Source organism: Microcebus murinus, chromosome 4 (assembly GCF_040939455.1).
Source record: "Microcebus murinus isolate Inina chromosome 4, M.murinus_Inina_mat1.0, whole genome shotgun sequence".
NCBI classification, from domain to species: domain Eukaryota; kingdom Metazoa; phylum Chordata; class Mammalia; order Primates; family Cheirogaleidae; genus Microcebus; species Microcebus murinus.
In genome coordinates this window covers 101,906,451-101,928,915 of record NC_134107.1, presented here as the reverse complement: position 1 = coordinate 101,928,915, position 22,465 = coordinate 101,906,451, and the positions used below count along the sequence as shown (strand labels likewise).

At 34.4% G+C, this 22,465-nt stretch overlaps 1 protein-coding gene across 1 annotated transcript; it reads left to right on the top strand.

Moving 5' to 3' along the window:
- The first annotated feature begins 19,153 nt into the window (after window positions 1-19,153).
- On the top strand, window positions 19,154-20,095 carry LOC105885158 (olfactory receptor 6M1). Its single transcript, XM_012789837.2, has one exon. The coding sequence runs from the start codon at window positions 19,154-19,156 to the stop codon at window positions 20,093-20,095; it is 942 nt and encodes a 313-aa protein (XP_012645291.2).
- Window positions 20,096-22,465: the final 2,370 nt, after the last annotated feature.

The following is a 22,465-nucleotide window of genomic DNA, read 5'->3' as shown; positions in this document are numbered from 1 at the left end:
AAGATATTTTTTATTTTATTGTTAATTTATTCCTTAGAAGCATTTTCTTTGATTTTCATCTATTTGTGAATTTTCCCAAATTCCTCTTGCTAATGATTTCCAGTTTCATACCACTGCAGTCAGGAATAACACTTGTTATAATTTCAATCATATTTAATTTGTTAACACATTTTTTGTAGTCTAATATATGCTCTATCCTGGAGAGTGCTCTGTTTATGCTTAAAAATAATGTATATTCTGCTGCTATTGGATATATTGTTCTATATATGTCTGTTAAGTCTATTTGGTCTAAAGTTTAGTTCAGGTCTTATGTTTCCTTATTGATTTTCTGTCTGGATAATCTATCCATTGCTGAAAAAGGGGTATTAAAGTCCCCCACTATTATTGTATTGAAATCTATCTCTTCCTTCAACTCTATTAATATTTTTGGATATATTTATGTACTCTGATGTTGGATCCATATACACTTACAATTATTATATCCTCTTGATGAATTGGCCCCTTTATCACTGTTTAATGACCTTGTCTCTTTTTATAGTTTTTGACTTAAAGACTATCTTGTCTGATATAAATATAGCTATTTCTGCTCTCCTTTAATTTCTATTTGCATGGAACATCTTTTTTTATCCCTTCGTTTTCAATATATATATATTCTTATTCTTAAAAGTAAAGTGAATTTCTTTTAGGCAGCATATACACTTGGTTCTGGTTCTTTTTTTTTTTAGACATAATAGCTTGCTGCTTCCCATGCTGGAGTGCAGTGGTGGGTATTCATAAGAACAATCATATTGCATTATAGTCTGGACTCCTAGACTGAAATGATCCTCTTGCCTCAGCCTCCAAGTAGCTAGGACTGCAGGCAGGTTCTTGTTTTTTTTAATTGATTCAGCCACTCTATGTCTTTTTATTGAATAATTTAATCTATTTGCAGTTAAGGTAATTATTGATAGGTAAGAACTTACTACTGCCATTTGCTAATTGTTTTCTGGCCTTTTGTACATCCTTTGATCCTTTCTTCCTCTATTGCTGTCTTCTTTTACGATTAGAAGATATTTTCTACAGTTGCATACTGTGACTTTTTTTCTTTTTTATCTTTTGTTTAGCAAATTTAAGTTTTTACTTCATGGTTACCATGAGGCTTACATAAAACATAGTTACATCAGGTTAATTCAAGCTAATAACTTAACTTTAATCATATATAATAATTCTATACATTTAATCTCCCACTCACATTACATATTTAAATGTCATAATTTGTATCTTTTTATATTGTGTATTCTTTAACAAATTGTTTTAGCTATGATTATTTTGAATAGCTTTGTCTTTTAATCCTACTCCTAAAGAAATAAGTGATTTCCACACCACCATTACAGTATTAGATTACTCTGAACGTTCCTATGTACTTACTTTGTCTGGTGAATTCCCTTATATTTTTCATGTTACTAATTAGTATCCTTTTTTTTCATACTGAGGAACTCCCTTTAACATTTCTGGTAAGACAAGTCTGTTGGTAATGAACACTCTTTCAACTGTTGTTTTTGTGGAAAAATCTTTATCTATCCTTCTTTCCTGAAGAACAGCTTTGCCAAGTAAAGTATAGCATGTCTTTTACTTTTAGCATTTTGAATATATCATCTCACTTTCTCCTGGCCTGTAGGAGAAATCTACTGATAGCACACTGGAATTCCCTTGTATGTAATATGCTTCATTTCTTTGGCTACTTTCAGAATCATCTCTTTGTTGTTGATTTTTGATTATTTGATTATGTTTTGGTGAAGTTTTACTTAGATTAAACCTGATTGGAGACTTTTGAGATTCCTTTGCCTGGATATTTGTACCTTTTCCAAGATTTGGAAAGCTCTCTGTCATTATTTCTTTAAATAAACCTTTTGCCCCTTTCTTTTACTCTCCTTCCTCTGACACCTCCATTATGCATATATTGGTTTGCTTTATATATATGTAATTTCCTATAATTTCCTCAGGTTTTCTTTGCTCTCTCTCATTCTTTTTGTTGTTGTTGTTGTTCCTCTGATTGGATAATTTCAATGACCTGTCTTCAAACTTCCTTCCTCTTCTTGATTCAATCTGCTGTTGAAGCTCTCTATGGAATTTACAGTTCAGTCATTGTATTCTTTAGCTCCAGAATTTCTGTTTGGTTCCTTTTAATGAGTTCTATCCTTTCATTAAACTTGTAATTGTATTCATGTATGGTTCTCCTGAATCTCTTTATTTGTCTATCTATATTATCTTATTGCTCACTGAGCTTTTTAAAGGTGACTATTTTGAATTCTTTGTCAGGCAGTTGATAAATCTCCCTTTCTCTATGGTCAGGTAATGGTGCTTTATTTTGTTCCCTTGGCAATGTCATGTTTCCCTTATTATTGTTGATCTTTGTGGCCATTTGTTGGTTCTGTATATATAAAGAAGTAGGGGTATATTCAAGTCTTTGCAGACTAGTTTCAGCTGGAAAAGGCCTTCACCAGTCAGCCCATCCATAGATTCTGGGTAGGCATTCTGTCACGGTCTGTGGGTAGGCCTGCCGCTGAAGTCCTTAGGAAGGCTGACTATGAGCGTGGGTCAGTAGGTGACTAGGTCCATAACCTTGGGGCTGGAGCCTGGATCCACTGAGGTGGACCTGTTGATTAGGTCTTCTAGGAAAAGCCTGGAGCCTGGTTCTGTGAGGGTTTTCCCAGATCCTATATCTGTGTGGGTCATCCTGTGTGGGTATGCAGGGGGTAAAAATGGGGCTTTCTGCATCACCCTACCCACCTCCCGAAGACAGCAGCAGGGGACAGCGAGGTGAGCCCAGGTGATCAGTGGCACAAGGCCCAAGGTGGACTATTGGGGGTGGGGTGGGGAATAAGGCAGACAAGACTGCGGCGGGGAATTTGGGAGGCCTGCAGACTGAGTCTGTCGGGTCAGGCCTGGAACCTGGGTCTACAGGGGTCATCCTAGAGCCTCAGTATGTGTGGGCCAGCCCTCCTGGGGTGGGCCTGGAACTTGGGTCTGCTAGAGCATGAAGCCACAGAATGCAGAGGATGCAGCTACAGAGACTGGCCTGGCACTGGGCAGGCCTGAAACCTGTGGGTACAGGTGCTAACCTAGTGCTTGAGGCTAAGGCTGTCGACTTGACACAGGGGCAGTCCTGGAGTCTGAGTTTGTGGGGGTCAGCCCATACTCGGGCCAGTCTAGGGCCTGAGGCCAATAGGATTGGCCTAGTGGTGGGTCAGACCTGGAGACTCTTGTCTGTATGTACTAAACTGGAGTCTAGGGCCATGGGGGACTACCTGGGGGTGGGTTTTATTTGGGCAAGTCCAGTGCAAAATTCTGGTGCTCACTTCCCTCTCTGTTCCCAATGAGGAGGGTATCTCTCTACACACTGTGTTGCCTAGGGCTGGGGAAAGGGTGACATGGGTAATGTGAAACTGTCTTTTCTATCTTCTTCAGTGCATCTTTTCTTACTTTTATGCTACATTCAGGTTCCATACTCTCTTACCTGATTTTCTTAGCTCTTGCAAAGGTATTTTTATGTATGGATAGGCATCCAAATTGATGTTGCTGTGAGAACACAAGTGTTGGAAAGTTCTATCTTATCATCTTGCTGACATTATCAAATATTTATTTTGAAAATATTTCTCCTAGTACATGGCCTATCTTTTCATTTTGAAAAAGAAAATTTTAAAAAGAGATAAAGGGTTAAAAAATGTGTAGAATAAAAAGTAGAAAATAATTATATGTAGAAAAGTAGAAAATAATTATAATGATATCTGTATAACAATGATGGAAGGAATGAAAAAATACTAGTAAATTTTAAATAAAGATATTAAGATCTGAAATGAAAGAGATGAATTTCCAAAAAAATATAAAATGTCAAAAATTGTACAAAATTTAATATAAAATATGAATAGGTCAATAAACATTAAATACATTAAAATAAGTGTATCAAACTCCCAGAAAACTAAAAGTAAAACATTGTACAGATGACTTCTAACATATTTTGAATAAACAGAATATGCAAGAGATCTCAAACGATAGAAGTACAAAACATCTAAAATTAACAAAACAGTCTTTAAAAGAAAAATCAATGTTGGAGGATATTTACAAGTGATTTAAAAATTTCAAGACTTCTTATAAAGTCAGGATTAATACCCAAACATGAGTGTGGAAAGGCCAATGCCTGGGGCGTGCAGACACCACTTCTACTAGAGGTAAGGAAAGCTCTTCCACTGGCAAAGAAAACTCATCAGAATTTAAGAACGTAATATCCCTCAGCTTTATCAGGATCTTCCAGTACATCCTTACCCCAACTTACAGAATGCTGTTCTTTCCCAATCAATACCCACACTTTAGCTGGTAGTTCAACTTGCATTTTAATTCAGCTAGTAGCAGGATAAGATTCTGCATTTGATTTTCAGCAACCTCAGCCCTGTAGTTTGGAAGGGTCATAGGGGTTCACTGTATTATTTTTTATACATTTTCACATTTCTTAAATATTTAAATGTTTTTAAGAAAGAAACGAGAGGTGGGCATAGTGGCTCACACCTTCCAGCACTTCGGGAGGCTGAGATTGGAGTATTGATTGAGTATAAAAGTTTGTGACCAGCCTGGGCAACACAGTGAGACCCTGTCTCTATAAAAAAATATTTTTTTTTTAATTAGCTGGGTGTGGTGGTGAGCAACTGTTGTCACAGCTACTTGAGAGGCTGAGGCAGGATGACTGCTTGAGCCCAGGAGTTTGGGGTGGCGGTGAGCCATGATTACACCAGTGCACTCTAGCCTGAGCAACAGAGGGAAACCCTGTCTCTAAAAAATGATAGCAATAAAAAAATAAAACAGAAAGAAAATAAGAGGAGATAGGATTGAAAAAGTAGATTGAAGTTCAACTAAATGTTCAATCTTGATATGTAGTAGAAACTACTATTATGCATATTTGGAAAATTTAAAAAAATATTATGGGAGATCTAAGATGCAGAAAGCTGGAAAGATAATAGTCCCCAACATAACAATCAAAAAAAGCTAAATAAACTACATAATCACAACTTCCTTGAACTCACCAAAGACCTGATGACCCAGGAAAATCAAATAGCTAGAAATTCAATGAAAGATCACCCAAAGAGAGACAGAACCTGTGGGCTATCTCAGCTGTGGCAGAGCATGGAAGAAGATAGAGCTACCACAAAACTGGTTATAAAATGAAACAAGCAAACGAAGACAGAAAATATGAAAAAGGAGTAAAAAACAGATGGAACAAATTGAAAATAGCTAATTAGAGAGTGTATTTAAATAAAGCCAACTTGATACTTACTATTAAAAATAAATGGTCTAAACACAAAATTAAAAGACAGAAATTGTCAGATTGTATTAAAATACTTTTAAAAAGCCAAATCTGGCTGAATGCTGCCTATAAGACATTCAATTTACATATAAAAACTTAGGAAATTAATGCAGATTTTATGTTATGTATACTTTACCATGATGAATAACAGTAAGAACGGAATATTCATACCATGCAAAGATTAATCAACAGAAAGATGGAGTAGTACTATAATATTAGACAAAGTAGATTTCTGAGCAGGGAACATTATAAGACATAAAGATAGATATTATATAATGACAAAGGGGTCAAATCACTAAAAATATAAAACTATCTTAAATGTGTATATACCTAATAAAACAGCAGCAAAATGAATAAAGCAAGAAGAAATGAATAAATGCACAATTATGGTTAGAAACTTCACCACTCCTCTCTTAGTAACAAGTAGAACAAAGAGACAAAAAAAATTCAGTACAGATATAGAAAACCTGAACAATCCCATAGCCAATCTGATTAAGTGACATTTATATTAATAGAACACTCTACCCAACAAAACAGAATTCACACTCTTTTCAATGCCACATGGAAGATTCACCAAGACAAACCATAATCTGGACTATAAAACAAGCCTCAATAAATTTAAAAGAATTGAAATTATACAAAGTCTATTCATAGACAAAAACAGAATTAAACTAATTAATAAAAAGCATACATATGAAATCCTAAAGTATTTGGAAATCTTAAAAAATTTTAAAACTCATTAAATAATCTAGGAACCAAAGAGGAAGTCAGACAGAAAATAATAAAATATTTTGAATGAAAATAAAAATACAGCATAGCAAATATAATGAAATTAGTTAGATACAGCTCAGGGAAAGTTCAGACAGAAAAGTGTAGCATTGAATCTTGCTTACATTAGAAAAGAAGTTTCATATCCATATTCTAAACTTGCACCTTAAGAATTTAGGAAAAGAAGAATAAATGAATCCAAAAGTAAGGAAATAGCAAAGATAAGAAGAGGAATCAATACAAGTAAGTAGATAAAATCATTAAAAACATTAACAAATCCAAAGCCTATTCTGGTGGCCTCACAGAGAAAGGAAAAATATTTACTTTTACATAAAATGTTAAACGTAACCTTTAAAAGTATGAGATATGCAAATTTTTTAAATTTCCCAAATCAAGAGAAAATTAATCAATAGGAGCACACTCACAAATGCTGAAAATTATAGATAAGAACTTCAAACTAACTGTGATGTTGAATAATCTAGTGAAAGGGGCAAAAAACACTCATAAAAATATGTACAATTTCCTCAGAGATAGGTAATATTAAAATAAATCTAATGGAATACTATAAAAACAAACACAGTATTGAAACTTTTAAAATCTATTCAATAGCCTTATCAGAAGAAAGAATTAATAAACTTAAAAAGAAAGTAGAAAATATTCAAACTAATGCACAAAGAAAAATAAGAATTTCTAAATGCATCCAAGACCTGTGAGATACTATCAAATGTTCTAATACACAGGAAACTGGAGTTTCAGAGGAGAATGGAGAAAGAACAGGGCAGAGGACTACTGAAGAGATAATAAGCAATAACTTTCCAAATTTAATGACATGTATCAACCCCAAAATCTAATAATCTCAGGAAACTCAACTAGGATAAATGTTTAAAAAATCACAACTTCTTTTATTATGGTCAAATTGCTGAAATCCAAAGATAATGAGATCATCTTAAAAGCAGACAGAGAAACAACAAAAATTATGGTTGACTTCTCCTTAGAAATAATGGAGGCCAGAAGATGATGGAATTACTTCTATAAAGTGATGAGAGATTACAACAATATTTACAGGATAGAGGACTGTTTTTCTGATGGCAAAGAGCTGAACAAGCTATTCGAAATTACAGAGGTAGATCCCTGTGAGAAGCAAGCCATTTATCCTGGGGAACTCAGAAAGTCTCAGGATATAAAAACAACGAACATCATTGACATGGTTTGGGGAAGAGGGAATTGGGATTAAAATGAATGAATGAAAATAGGAGTACTGGTTGAAAATATTGTTGGATTAATTGGCATTCCAAGTCCCCATCTCATTCACATATTTAGAGGACTATCTTTTTCCTCTTCTCCCAGACTCTTACCCCTATAGCAGAAGACTTGAAATTTAATCTCTAGAAAATTTGAAGAGGAGAAGTTCCAGACTAATGGACACTACATATAGTAGGGAATAATGGTGACTAGTGAAGCTCAAAGGAGTGGGAGGGGTCATTTGAAATTTTTTATCTATTCTGTTACCCTACTCATTCAGCCCACATTCCCAACCTCCACTGGACTGAAGATATTGACCAGCGAAATGATAAAACTCAAAATTACCAGGTACCAAATGAGAGACAGGGCTGAAAACAAGGAGATTAAATGAAAGTCTGCATATTTTATTCAGACCTAAGACTCATCCCTTAAAAACTGCTTCCAGAATTCCAATACCCAGACATATACTCTCCAAGTAAAATTTGAGAGAATTCTTTTTGAGAGATCTTAAAAGATCCCCCACTCAAAGCCTCAAAATGGTTATAACTAAAAACACTATTTTTAAAGAGCAAGTTTACCACTTTACTGCTCTACATAGAAGCTCAATCATCAGTAAATCTCGTCTACTCACTCCATTTCCAGACAGCATTTTAGCATCTCACCTTAATACAAACAGCAAATGACAATTACCAAGATATCTGTGATAAGCTGACATTTGGAAAATTCAAATCCAAAACAAATATGCAGAAAAAAATGATTCATCTGGAAGAAAATAATGTAGAAAAAGGAAATTTCAAAATAATGCATAATTAATATTCCTCTCCCTCCCTAGAGAGACAAAATATTTTATCCAAAGAGACAAAAACAAGAATAGGCTAAAATAGAAAATACTCTTTGAAATTGAAAATATAACAATCAAAAATTATAAATGAAATGAGAGAATGTGTTAAAAACTTATAGAAATTTCCTAGTAAATAAGAGAGAAAGAAAAGAAGAGAAAGGGAGAGAAAAACAGAGACAGAAAGAGAGGAAAATAAGTGAGAGAGATGCAAAAACATTAAGCTTAATACAAGAGAGACATCTAAATAATATAATTTCCAGAAAAAGAAAATAGAGTGGAGAAAATTAAAGAATTAATAAAACATAACCTGACTAAAAATATGAGTTAAAGGATCCACTGAATATTCAGCACTGTGAATGAAAAGACTCCACAAAAGCATAGCATCTTGAAATTTCAAAACACCAGGCAAAAAGATGATAATGGGTCTAAAGATAAAAATCATCTATAAAGAATTGGGAATTAATATGGTATTATAATAACAGCAACATTTCATGCTAAATACAGTGAAAATATTGCTTCAAAATCCTGCAGGAAAGTTATTTTAATTTAGAATTCTATGCCCAGCCAAATTATTTAAAGATTCAATAAGAATATTTTCAGAAATCTAGAAACTGTGAAATGTGAAATGACCTACAGCTCAATGAGTTCATACCAGTTCTCAATGAGATCTACCAGTCCAGAATATAGCAGGAAGATAGTCTGGTGAAGGGAGGAGGGAAATAGAACCAATAGATTATTTGACAAATATTTCTGTAGAATTGGGGAGCTAAATAAGCAAATAGAACATGAAAACTATGAGAATGTAAAAAATTATGAGATTAGTAAAAAGTATTTTTCAAAAAAAGAAACAATTATAATACCTTTCCTGAATGAACATTGAATAATATTAACAAACCATAATATTATAAAAACTCACATTCAATCAAAAATTATACCTCTATACAGCAAATATGGGAGAAAGAAAGAGAACAAGTAATTTAAAACTCATCTTTCACAACAGTAATTTAATAAATGATGTATAAATTCAATAAATTAAGAAAACAGTATAAGAATTTATTTATAAATACGAAAGTACTTATAGAAGAAACAACCAACATGTTTGAAATAATTTCCTATTAAAAGAACTAAGAAGTAGAGAGAGGAAGGAGACCTCCCTTTTTCTACTTAAAAATTTTAACAGTCATGCACTTTTAACTATGTATCTGCATTAGTTTAAAAAATGAAAATCAAATTACAAACAAAGAACACATATAGGTTTAGAGTGAGAGAGAAATTATACCAAAAGACTAGCTTAACTTAAAACAGGAGAAAACTGAAGTAAAGATGCAAGCTCTTTCAGAAATTCTTAGTACATATTTAAAAAGTGTAAGGTATATGAGAGAGGGCCAAGAATTCATTTTTCAGGTAGAAACTGGGAAGAGCAATTTAGGCATCTGGGTGACTGCTATGGTTTAAATGTGTCCCCCAAATTTCATGTGTTAGAAACTTAACTTCCAAATTCATATGTTGACAGTATTTGCAGAGAGGACTTTGGGAAGGTTATTAGGATTAGCTAAAGTCATGGGGGTTGGGGATGGTCCCTTGATGGGACTAGGGGCTTTATAAGAAAAGGAAAAAAGACCTGAGCTGACATACTCTTGTTCTCTTACCACATGATGCCTCCCTCCATGTCATTGCAGCAGGAGGGCCCTCACCAGATGCTAGTGCCATGCTCTTGGACTTCCCAGCCTTCAGTACCATAAGCTAAATAAACCTCTATTCTTTTTTTCCTTTCTTTTCTTTTAGCGTATTATGGTGGTACAAGTGTTAAGGTTACATATATTACCCATGCTCCCCTTTCCCCCTCGAGTAAGAGCTTCAAGTGTAGTATTCTGTTATAGCAACAGAAAACAGACTAAGACAGTAGCTGACACTTAACCTTTGAGATAAGCAGCAGGGACATTTGGCTTTTGGCTTAAACAGTGAGTGTGAAAGCTGTTGTTGAAGAGTCAAGGCAATACCTTTCAAACACCTAGTGATCCCTAGGAAGAACAAAAATCCCCACCAACAAAACACAAGCTATGTATTCACCCTGTATATTCCTCCATTGTGGGGACTGACTTATGCAGCAAAACCCATATTGTGCACAAGTAGGCAAGAGGAGCAGACAGTGACCCACTTCAAGAAATTTAAAGTTGAGTGTCAATTCTCCCAAAGGGTAGTATACACAGAATAGAAAGAAAAAGACTTTAATCAGTATGTTAACATTGATAACTTCATAAGGAGATTAAGATTGATTGTATTATTTCATCCATTTTTTCAGATTTATCTTCATGTATTTATGAGCATGTGTTATAAAATGTTTAAATTTTTCAAAAGTGTCACTGTTATTAATGTTTCAAATAAATAATTGCCTATCTGGCCTAAGGCAAGACACATCCTAAGTCAGACTTAGTTCTTGCCTATAACTCAAGAAAGATATATGAAACTATTCCTAAAATGGTATACTTTATCAAAACATTGTTTAATTAGTAGGTCAATTAGCCTTCTAAAAAGAAGTTCATCTATCTGTCTGTCTGTCTATCAATCCATCTATCTATCTAAGTAGTCTATCCCACAAAGCCAGAAGGAAAATTCTACTCAGGATAGTGGTATATTTAAAATAAAGAGTCAATGAAGTCAAATGTCAATAGCAAGAAGATACTATATAAATACTCCCTAAATAGTCTGGTACAAAAGAGAAATCTAATACTGAATGAATGAATAAGCAAATGATAAATTAATGGATAAATAAATAAAATGAGCTATGTTAAGGCAGCACATAAAGTTTCAGAATTCCCTGGAATTCTTAATGTAACTAAAAATATTTAAGGGTGGCAGCACATGCAAAAATAAAATAGCATGACATAGCTTGTAAAGATCCTCACAAGTCATATTTTCTGACCACTCTTAAATTTTTATAACAAAACTATATACAATTATCTCTTTAGACTCTAATCTTCTGGATTCGATTTTATTTTTTGTTCTTTTTATCTTCTTCCCAAGATACCTATTCCTATATTCATCTTTCTCTGTTTGCCTGAGACTACAAGGAACAATCTATAAGTGACAATGTAATAAAATGAGGCTAGGGAGGGAGTTCAAACATTCAAAATGTACCATTTGGGTTTCTAAATTTCAGAGTTAGAACGTAAGATATGAGCAAGATAATTAAAACAATAGTAACATCAGAAATAAGTTCAAATAAGTCTTACTGGGGGAACTTATACTCTGGAAAAAAAACATAAATGCTCATAAATTTAATTTTTCATGAAAGTACAAGTTCACAGACTCCTTTAATATGTACATATGAGAGGTCTATAAAGATGAATTAAGAACTTTAATCCTAGATAGAAATGTTTTTCTCCAGAAATCTATATATGAAGACCTATTACAACTCCATAAGGAAGGAATGTGCAGGACAGTTGAACCTGACCCCTCAGGGAAAATCAAGAATTTACCTAAGGGCAGGATTTATGATACATAAAGGAAATAAGAACTCTTAGAAGCATTCCATCCATGGGTTTAATCAGAAGTCAACATGGCAGATCAGCATTCACTATAGTTGCTTTATCCTCCACAATACATAAATTTTCTACAATCTTGATCTACAGCTATGTAAAGGCAGAAAGGCTGATAGAAAATGGGGCCATCCATAGCTGGATACCCTGGATGAAACCATGGAGTAAGTGTATAGAAACAAGGAGCTGTTGAATTAGAGGAATACAATCCAAGGTTGATGTCCTTGAGTTTGGGATTTCAGAGATTGAGTAATTCTATGTAATGTAAAGGTCTAATTTCTAACAATGGATTTGGTAACTTAAGAGAAATGCAAGTGATAATCATTGGAAGCAAGATATTCAAATTTTAGGGTCTTTTCTGAGCTATTCACATGAACCACTGAAAGAGTCTTTACGAAGGATATAACCAACGACTTTCAAATTTAATAAAAAGAAAACTTGTCTTACTTGAACACTCTACAGCAGTCATCTACTTCTTCCTTGAAACTCAATTAGGCAATAATGGCAGAACCAAAGAAAACTTCTGTATCCTATTTGTCTTTTTTTTGAGACAGAGTCTCACTTCTGTTGCCTGGGCTAGAGTGTCATGGCGTCAGCTTAGCTTACAGCAACCTCAAACTCCTAGGCTCAAGTGATCTTCCTGCCTCCGCCACCCGAATAGCTGGACTACAGACATGCCCCACCATGCCCAGCTAATTTTATATATATATATATATATATATACATATATATATATATATATATATATAGTTAGCCAATTAATTTCTATTTATAGTAGAGATGGGGCCTCGCTCTTGCTCAGGCTGGTCTCGAACTCCTGACCTTGAGCAATCTACCCGCCTTGGCCTCCCAGAGTGCTAGTATTATAGGCATGAGCCACCACACCCAGCCTGTATCCTATTTTTAAAAAAGATTGTATGCTATGAGTCTCAGGGTATTTTTATCAGAAATCAGAGAAATAATTTCTGATTGAAAGTAGAAATTGGGGGCAAAATAACAAAAACAACAAAATGGCAATTATATTATCATAAAATTTACAATATAAATATATATTACATAATGTAGCATATTATATTATATATTATATGATATATAATTATATATATAATTATATTATATATATAATTATATATATATAATTATATATAATAATATATAATATATATATAATATTATATTATATATTATATGATATATAATTATATATATATAATTATATATACACATATATCATAGTATATTATGTAGTATATTCCATGATATAATTAATATAATAGAATATAAATATAAAACAATATATTATTGTTATATACTCCTCTCTCTCTGGTACATAAAAAGAGGATGTACATTCTCATCCAAAAAGCCTCAGTGGAACCAGTGTTCTCCTGTAAAGGTCAGATTTCTGTTAAGGTAAAAAAAAAATAGTTAGCACAGTCATAGCATTGTTAAAAAAAAAAATAGAGAGTTTTTTAGTTAAGAGAAAAATATTTGAAGGAATTTTTATTGAAAAAATATATATCAGAGAATACAATGGGAGTTTATGGCAAGCTTGCAACTCTGAGAGGTAAGTCAAGAGTATGGAAGAGCAAAGTTATACTAGGCTGAATTCTGTGTCAGGGTTCATCTTTTTGAACAGAGGCAGGAAAACATAATGGAATTTTACTGTGGCCTTATTTTCATCTGAAACTTTTTAAAAAGCATGCTATATAGATAGAGTTACTACATGGTATCCGAAACTCTAGAATATTCACTGTTGCAGAATTTTTCTTCCCTTTTGTAGAGACAGGGTCTCATTTTGTTGCACAGGCTGGTCTCAAACTCCTGGCCTCATGCAATCCTCCCCTGCCTCAGCCTCCCAAAGCACTGGGATTACAGGCATAAGCAGCCATGCCCAGACCATTGTTGGAGAATATTCTCTATGACAGGATGAAAAGTGTTCTATGTTTTTAGCTTCCCTGCAGATTTTTTTTTTAAGTATTCTTTCTTTTCCTTTAAATGGATACCAAGATATCAGGGAAAATCCTCAAACAGCCCCTAACAGGTCTCTGGCAGCTTCTAAAACTTTGTAATTGTGATTAGGAAGTTCAGAACCAACATTCTTTTGTAACAATATGATTAATTAAAAATGTTTGACTTATATCCCCAAGAGCTATTTTTATTTAAATCTCTAAGGAAAATAAGCCCACGAAAAAAACATAGTTCATCCACTTAGAGAAAAAGAATGATACAAAAAAGAAAGCTTTACTGTGTAGAGAAAATGAAAACAGTAAACTTAAAAAAAAAATTCAAGTCACTTTTAATCTGGTGAAGTGTTTATAGTATTCAAGACCATTTAGTAAAAGCTTCAATGGAAGAATATTCTAAAAATCATGAAGGTGGAATGAAATACTAGAAACTTTACTGAGTTCCCTTCACTGAGGCATCACTTGGTGAGTATAACCTAAGAAGGACTCTACATTTGCCATGTCTGGATGAGTTAGTTCTATGAAATTCTGTATCCTAAAAACCCAATAGCTAAATAATTAAAATAACTCAGAATTAACCAAAGAGACAAAATATAGCCTTCCTACGTGGGGAAAAATATCTGAGAATTGACAATCAATAATTTTCTAGATTTCTTAAATGGAAGTCAGGGAAGATCTACTCTAAGCCAGCTATAACTGATTAATTCCTATAACTTTTTAAGGCCACTTACCACAACTGTCATGTTCTCTATCTGAAAAAAACAGACTATAAATTTGTGTTGTGCTGAATCTACTGAGATATTGTAGAGCAAGCAGGATATGTAGATCGCAAAGGTCTGAAGAGCTGTCGTGGTGAGAAAAGTTAGTATTTGGTCTGTAAGATCAGCACACGAATGTGTATTTGGAATTTGGGAAGACAGAGTTTTCTGTTCCAGATATGAATTTTCATTCAGGCGGTACTAAAGCAAGGTAGTGATTTACTAATCACTGAAGTCTTCCAAGCAATGGCTGGATGAGTATGTGGTGAAAATGCTAATCAGAAGGATTCATACTGAAGTTAGATGCTTCCATGACCTAATAAGGTTTATTTCCTCTTTGAGAGATATTTCTATGAGTTAGAAATAGAAATAGAATTAGCAATAAATAATAAATTCAAAGTATAATGCTTAGAATTAATTCATGCACATATAGTAATTAAAGTTTGAACCTCTTACTATGTCTGCACATATAAAACGTGGAGAGAATTTTACATTATCTTATACAGTTGGTACAATGTAAGTATACTTTTTCACATATGTTTTATCACTTTTGTTAAATTTACTTCTCTGTGTACAGTCTCTCTGATCTATCAATATTCTTAATGCGGTCAGATGTCAATCTGGAGGGAGGGGTTAAGTATCCATCAAAGATATTCCACAGTTACAAATTAAATTTTTCACAAGTGTTTTTTATTCAGATAAGAAACAATTAGCTTTAATTGTTCATCTTCTTTAAGTCCATCTCAATCCTTTCTCAATAGAATCAAGTTTTTCAGCAAGAATCTGTGAGGTATTGTCACACATATGATTTCATTTTAATCTCATGGCAGCTCATTTTGCATGTTATAATTATCTGTATTTCTCAGATGAAGAAGGAATGACTCAGGTGAAGAATTTAATTCAATATAACAAAGCTAGACATGGTAAAAAAACTGGGATTGGAACCCAGTTCTTTAAACCATCTCACATTAATCTAATTAATACTTGAATTAAAATCTGAAATGTTATTTTTCTATTGAACAACCTCATGGAAATAATAACAAGATACACAAAAAACCAATAACAGAATGCTGACAGGTGATTTCACATGCTATTCTATTGCTATATATATCCATAAATAGCTCCTTCTGTGCAATAATTTAGAAAATTGTTTGGGAGTTTGTTTACTGAAGAATAAAGGAAGTTAGAATCTTTGAGTGGATTAGGAAATTGAAAAGTAACTAATAGCAAGACTCTAAGACTGGAATGAACCTTATAAATAGGTATTTCAACATTCTAATTTTACAGATGAGAAAATTAAAGTCCAAAACATAAAAAGAGATTTTTTAAAAGGGAGAGAGAGAGAGAGCATAGCATTTCAGTCCTATTGAGGTATCAGCTACCCAGGCCCAACTGTGATACTTACCTTAAACTAAGAATCCATGAGGGAGATCTATATGTGATTTTACATTATCAACTGCTCTAGTAATGTAAAATCTAATATTATAAGACCAAGGCTTTCTTGGGTTGTTATATATTAAGATAGAAATAGTGAAAGCAAACATTGTATTCCAAAAGAAGATTCTCAGGAATTAATAAGATAACGGCACAAAGATTTATATGGAAGAATATTTATTTGATCGTTATTTAGTCAGGCAAGAAATGTAAACCATCTATATTTCCAACACTAAGCAACTAGCTAAATACATCACAGTCCCATTCATAGAATCAAACACTATATGGCCCTAAAAAATGATTGTGTAGATTTCTAATAATTGACATGGAAAGATGATGTACCATGAAAGAAAAAAAAAATAGAAAGGAAAAAAGCTGTTTACAAAATAGTCTGCTAGTATGATTTATTTTAGATACCTTTGCATGTCATTTTAATTTCAAAACAGCCTAGAACTATTTAATATATACACCAAAATCTCTCTGTATTTCTAAGAGGTTTGATTACAGAGTATAATTTTCTTTTTTGCATTTGCATTTTAAAATTCTTTGCACTGAAAATGTCTTTCTTGTAAAGGAAAAGCTTCAAATAAAAAATAAAACAGGAGGCCAAAGTTTTTTATCTTGTTGGAAGGGTAGGAAAGGAAATAGGAAAAGGAAAGCGAGGTGGCCACAATCAGTAGCCAAGAGAGCGGCAGCTGCTAACCTATTTATTAAGAAGGTGCTAAGTGAAATCTAGGCAAAGTTAGCAGGGAAGTCAGAGTTAAAGCATGGGTAGTTTTAAAAAGAAATTGCGGGAGGCATCACATTGTCTTACTTCAAATTATATATACTACAAGGATATGGTAAGCAAAACAGCATGCTACTGGTATAAAAATAGACATATAGACCAATGGAACAGAATAGAGAACCCAGAAATAAAGCCACATACTTACAGCCAACTTATCTTTGACAAAGTAAAAAGAACATACACTGGGAAAGGACACCCTTTTCAATAAATGGTGCTGTGAAAACTGGATTGCCATATGCATACCTCTATCTTTCATCATATACAAAAATCAACTCAAGATGAATAGAAGACTTGAACGTAAGACATGAAACTATAAAGATCCTAGAAGAAACCTAGGGAAAACTCTTCTAGACACTGGTCTAGGCAAAAATTTCATGACTAAGACCTCAAAAGCACAGGCAACAAAAACAAAAATAGACAAATCGGATTTAATTAAACCACAAAGGTTCTGCATAACAAAAGAAATAATCAACAGAGTGAACAGCCTACAGAATGGGATAGGATATTTTGAAACTATACATCCAACAGGGGACTATCATCCAGAATTTACAAGGAACTCAAAACAATTCAACAACCAAATAACTCCATTAAAAAGTGAGTTAAGGACATATATAGATATTTTTCAAAACAAGACATACAAATGGCCAACAAGCATATGGGAAAATGTTTGACATCACGAATCATCAGAGAAATACAAATTAAAATGACAATGAGATACCATTTTACAGCGATCAGAATGGCTTTTACTAAAAAAAACAAAATAAATAAATAGCAGATGTTGGAAAGGATGTGGAAAAAAGGGAACTATTGCTGAAAATGTAAATTAGTGCAACCTCTATGGAAAACAGTATGGAGATTTCTCAAAGAACTAAAAATAGAACTACTATACAATCCAGCAATCCCACTACTGGGTACTACCCAAGGGAAAAGAAATCAACATATAAAAAAGATACTTGCACTCATATGTTTATTGCAGCACTGTTCACAATAGTGAGGATATGGAATCAACCTAAATGTCTATCAACGGACAAATAGATAAAGAAAATGTGGTATATTCACACAATGGAATATTATTAAGCCCTAAAACAGAATGAAATCATATTTTTGCAGCAACATGTATAGAACTTGAGGCCATTATCGTAAGTGAAAAACTCAGACACAGAAAGACAAATACTACATGTTCTCACTCAGTGGGAGCAAAATAATGAGTACATACGGAAGCAGTGTGTGGAACCATAGACATGGAAGCAGTTTGTGGAACCATAGACAGTGGAGACCTGGGGAGGGTGGAGGGGTGGATGATGAGAGGTTTTTTGGTGGGTACAATGTGTGTTGCTTCAGTGATATATGTATGCACTTACTTCACCATAATGCAATATATCAATATAGCAAAATTGTTCTTATACCCCCATGAATGTGCAACGTCTGGGGGATGGACACGCTTGAAGCTCTTACTCGAGGGGGGAGGGAAGCATGGGCAATATATGTAACCTTAACACTTGTACCCCCATAATACGCTAAAATAAAAAAAATATGAAAAGAAAACAAAAAAATAAAATGAGCTAATCTATGCAAAAGGATCATTTCTCAGATACTGAGATAAAGACTGAACTGGATGATCTTGAAGTACGGTTTCATGATTTCAGGTGATCAAGTAAATTAAGTAAGCTGAATTACTTCTGCTTTACCTTCCTTTGTATAATTTATACCTCACACTACATACTGACCTGTCAAATGATCAGCCAAATGTATGGTGTACATATTATATACTTCATAGAACTTGCAGGAAGTAGGTTTTAGACACAGGGCATAATCTAAAAACACAATATCCTTTCTTTCTTTTTAAGTACCATCTAAAGTGATTTATAAGAACCATGAGCCATTGCTCCTTTTAAATATCTCTGGACTATTTCCACAGATCTCTATATGCTAGGGAAAGACTTTAAAAACCGGGAGATTCTGGAGATCTCCAAATACAGAAAAAACAAAATCAACCTTTATCTCTTACTCATGATAACCAAGAAAGTGAAGAAAATTTGTTCTAGAAAAAGCTAGAAAGTATTTAAACGGATTTCCCACACAGTGGTTGTAAACTTCAAAATAAGAGAAGGGAGTTCTAGTTAAAGTATGAGTCAGTACATTAGCACGTTTTTAGCTGGGAAATTGAAACCAGAAGAGTAGAAAAGAATAGACATTTTATTTAATGAAAAGGAATAGAATTTTATAACTAGAAGGAACCTTGGGATTTTTATCCAGTCTAATCCCATCATTTTACAGAAAACGTGAGTCTAAATAATGTTTCGACTTTCCTAGGGTGAAATATTTCTACCTGAAATATTTTTCAGGTAGAGGACCATATGCCATGATTCATCTATATAAGGCACTCTCCCCAGTACATTTTCAACAGATATTTATACAATTACCTAAGCTAATTTTCTTTTTCTTGTTTCTTCAGGGAAACCCTGCCTACCACATAGTAGTAGTCATGGGAAATTGGAGCACCGTGACTGAATTCAACCTACTTGCCTTCCCAGCTCTCTTGGAGATTCGAATATGCCTCTTTGTGGTTCTCTTGTTGACTTACACATTAACAGCAACAGGAAACATTATCATCGTCTCCCTAATATGGACTGATCGTCGACTGCAAACCCCAATGTACTTTTTCCTCAGTAATTTGTCCTTTCTGGATATTTTATACACCACTGTGGTTACACCAAAATTGCTAGCCTGCCTCCTAGGAGAGAAAAAGACCATATCCTTTGCTGGCTGCATCACTCAAACATATTTCTACTTCTTTCTGGGGACAGTGGAGTTTATCCTTTTGGCAGTGATGTCCTTTGACCGCTACGTGGCCATCTGTAACCCCCTGCGCTACACCATCATCATGAGCAGCAGGGCCTGCCTCCTGCTGGTTCTGGGCTGCTGGGTGGGAGCCCTCCTGTCCGTGTTGGTTCCAACCATCGTAGTGACAAGGATACCTTACTGCAAGAAAGAAATTAACCATTTTTTCTGTGACATTGCCCCTCTTCTACAAGTGGCCTGTATAGATACTCGCCTCATTGAGAAAATAAACTTTCTCCTCTCTGCTCTTATCATCCTGAGCTCCCTGGCATTCACTGCTGGGTCCTACACCTACATCATTTCTACCATCCTGCGCATCCCCTCAGCCCAGGGCCGTCAAAAAGCTTTTTCTACCTGCGCTTCTCACATCACCGTTGTCTCCATTGCTTACGGGAGCAACATCTTTGTGTATGTGAGACCTGTTCAGAACTATTCACTGGATTTTGACAAGGTAGCTGCTGTTCTCATCACAGTGGTGACCCCTCTTTTAAACCCTTTTATCTACAGCTTGAGGAATGAGAAGGTAAAGGAAGTGTTGAAAGAGACAATGAACAGAATCATGTCTTCAAAACTAAGGAAAACTTAACATGAGTGTACAGTACATCACACATTTCTTATCATCAGTGCATTTGTTCTGCATGAATGGGGAGGTATGTTGGTATGCCAGAAACCTGAGATAGCACCACTGGATCATTTCTGATCTTGGATTTTTAGATTGAGGATGCTCAAGCAGTAAGTATAATGCAGATATTCCAAAATCCAAAGCGCATCTGGTCCCAAACATTTTGGATGGGGGACACTCAACCTATATGAAGAAAACATGTGTGAAAGTTAAAGTTATTTTCTAATAGGAGATGTGGTTGCTTTTTTAAAATATTAGTTGGAGGAGCATAGTAGTGAGGATAGGCTGAGGCTACAGGAGAGCAGGGAATGATCAATGAGATGGGTTCCCCTAAAAGGCCAAAGGTAATGGCATTAGTAGAAGGATAGTTGTTGACAGATGTTTGTATTCCTAATCGGTAAACAGGAATGGATACATCCAGAAGTGGATCCATGTCAGGTGATGACAAGGTGCAAGTTGTCCCAGTGCTTTTTGATAGATAGCCCAAAGTGAATCTCAAGAAGACCCAGAAGGTTGTCACCTGACCTTAGGTAGAAAATGACCAAAGAAAAGCAAAGCTTTAATAATGTGATCAGAGTAGAGCAAAACAGTCAAGTTCATCATTGAGTAATATAATGCATTAAAGTACACAGGTCAAGGAAAATCATTCATTTGTCTATTTACCAAAAATTATTTGAGGGCCTACTACATCCAATGAGCAGAACAGACAAAATCCCTGCCCTCAGTGACTTTAAAATACAGGGGAGACATACACTAAGTAAAATATAGAGAGGAGTTTTATGAAAAGCTAGCAGGTGACAAAAGTGATGGAGAAAAATAAAGTAGGGAAGGGGAATAGGGATTCTGGAGGATGAGTTTCTATTTTAAACAAGGTGGTTAAGAAAGTCTTCCCTGAGAAGGTGATCTTTGAATAAAGATTTGAAGGAGGTGAGTGTATGAGCCACGAAGATACCTGGGAGAAAAGGGTCGCATGCCAGTAGGACAAAGACCTTGCTGCGGAAAGAGCAAGGCAAGCAAGCCCTTTAGCAGATTCGAAGGACCCTGCGAGCACCAATTGGGGAACCAAGTTCATCAGTCCACTACACTAGAACCAAAAGCCAGAACAAGCTACTACCACACTGACCTCATACTGCTAAGGAATTGATAATCAAATGCAGCCACATAAAAGCAATAAGTACCAACTATGTGTAAGGAAATTTTGTTTTTTTCAATGAATTCCTTTCATGACAAGTTTGAAGTTAAAGCCTTTCATTTATGTTTTTGTAAACACAAAACATCTGAAATAACAGACACATCAAATGACTTTATTGGCTAGTACGGTTGTTGTCAAAGTCTACATCCGAGGCCAGCAGCTTTAACATCACCTAGGAATGGTGACGTGAGAAATGGAAATTCTCAAGCACCACCCCAGACCTGCTACATCTGCAACACTGGAGGCCAAGTTCAGCAATACGCATTTTAATAAGTCTTGCAGATGATCCTGAATAGTGCAAAAGTTTGAGAACCATGGCTTAGGGAGAGCCAGGTAAGAAACCTATATCATTGCTGGGGCTCAAGAAGGGCCTTGATTAAATAGTGCCAAGAAACCTGTCATAAAATGTATTAATATCTAATATCTGATTTTTAAAAATCATATGACACATAGTATTATGAATCTGATCATCATTACTATGATTACCATTATTCTTATCATAGTTGCTTAGTTATATCTGTTAACTTCTTCGTATCAAATGATTAAATTAGTTACAAAAACTGAATTTTTTCCTCTCTATGGAGAAGTATTTTATTGGAGTACTAGAGACAGCTGCCAAAGTATCTGTTTTTTTACAAGCCTTGGGCACCCAACAATGAAATAAAGAACACTTGCCAAATGAGTTCCCAACAGGTATATTAAAGGTCACATATGTTGGTCCTTTTATGTCACCTAACTCTTATGTGATCTAAGTCATCTCTCTGGCTTTTTGTGGCTCTCAAAAAAAAGTTTTAGTTTAACTATATAGTTTAATTACCAGTATATACATGATGATCATTTTTCCTCCGAATTCATTATTCAGTCGGTTATTTACTCATAAAACATGTTTTGCATACACTTACTGAATTGTGATCCTGGGCAAGTTACCTAATCACTCTGTATTTAAGTTTCCTTATCTATAAAATGAATTTCATAAAAATTTCTATGTTGAAGGGCTAATGTAGGACAAACTTGAAATCACTTATATCAGTGTATGATATAAAAACACTGGATAAATACTATCTATCCTTTTTAGAAGCCTGTGTAAAATTCTATGGGAGGTGCCAATGATACAAAGGTAAACAGGACATGATGTCTACTAC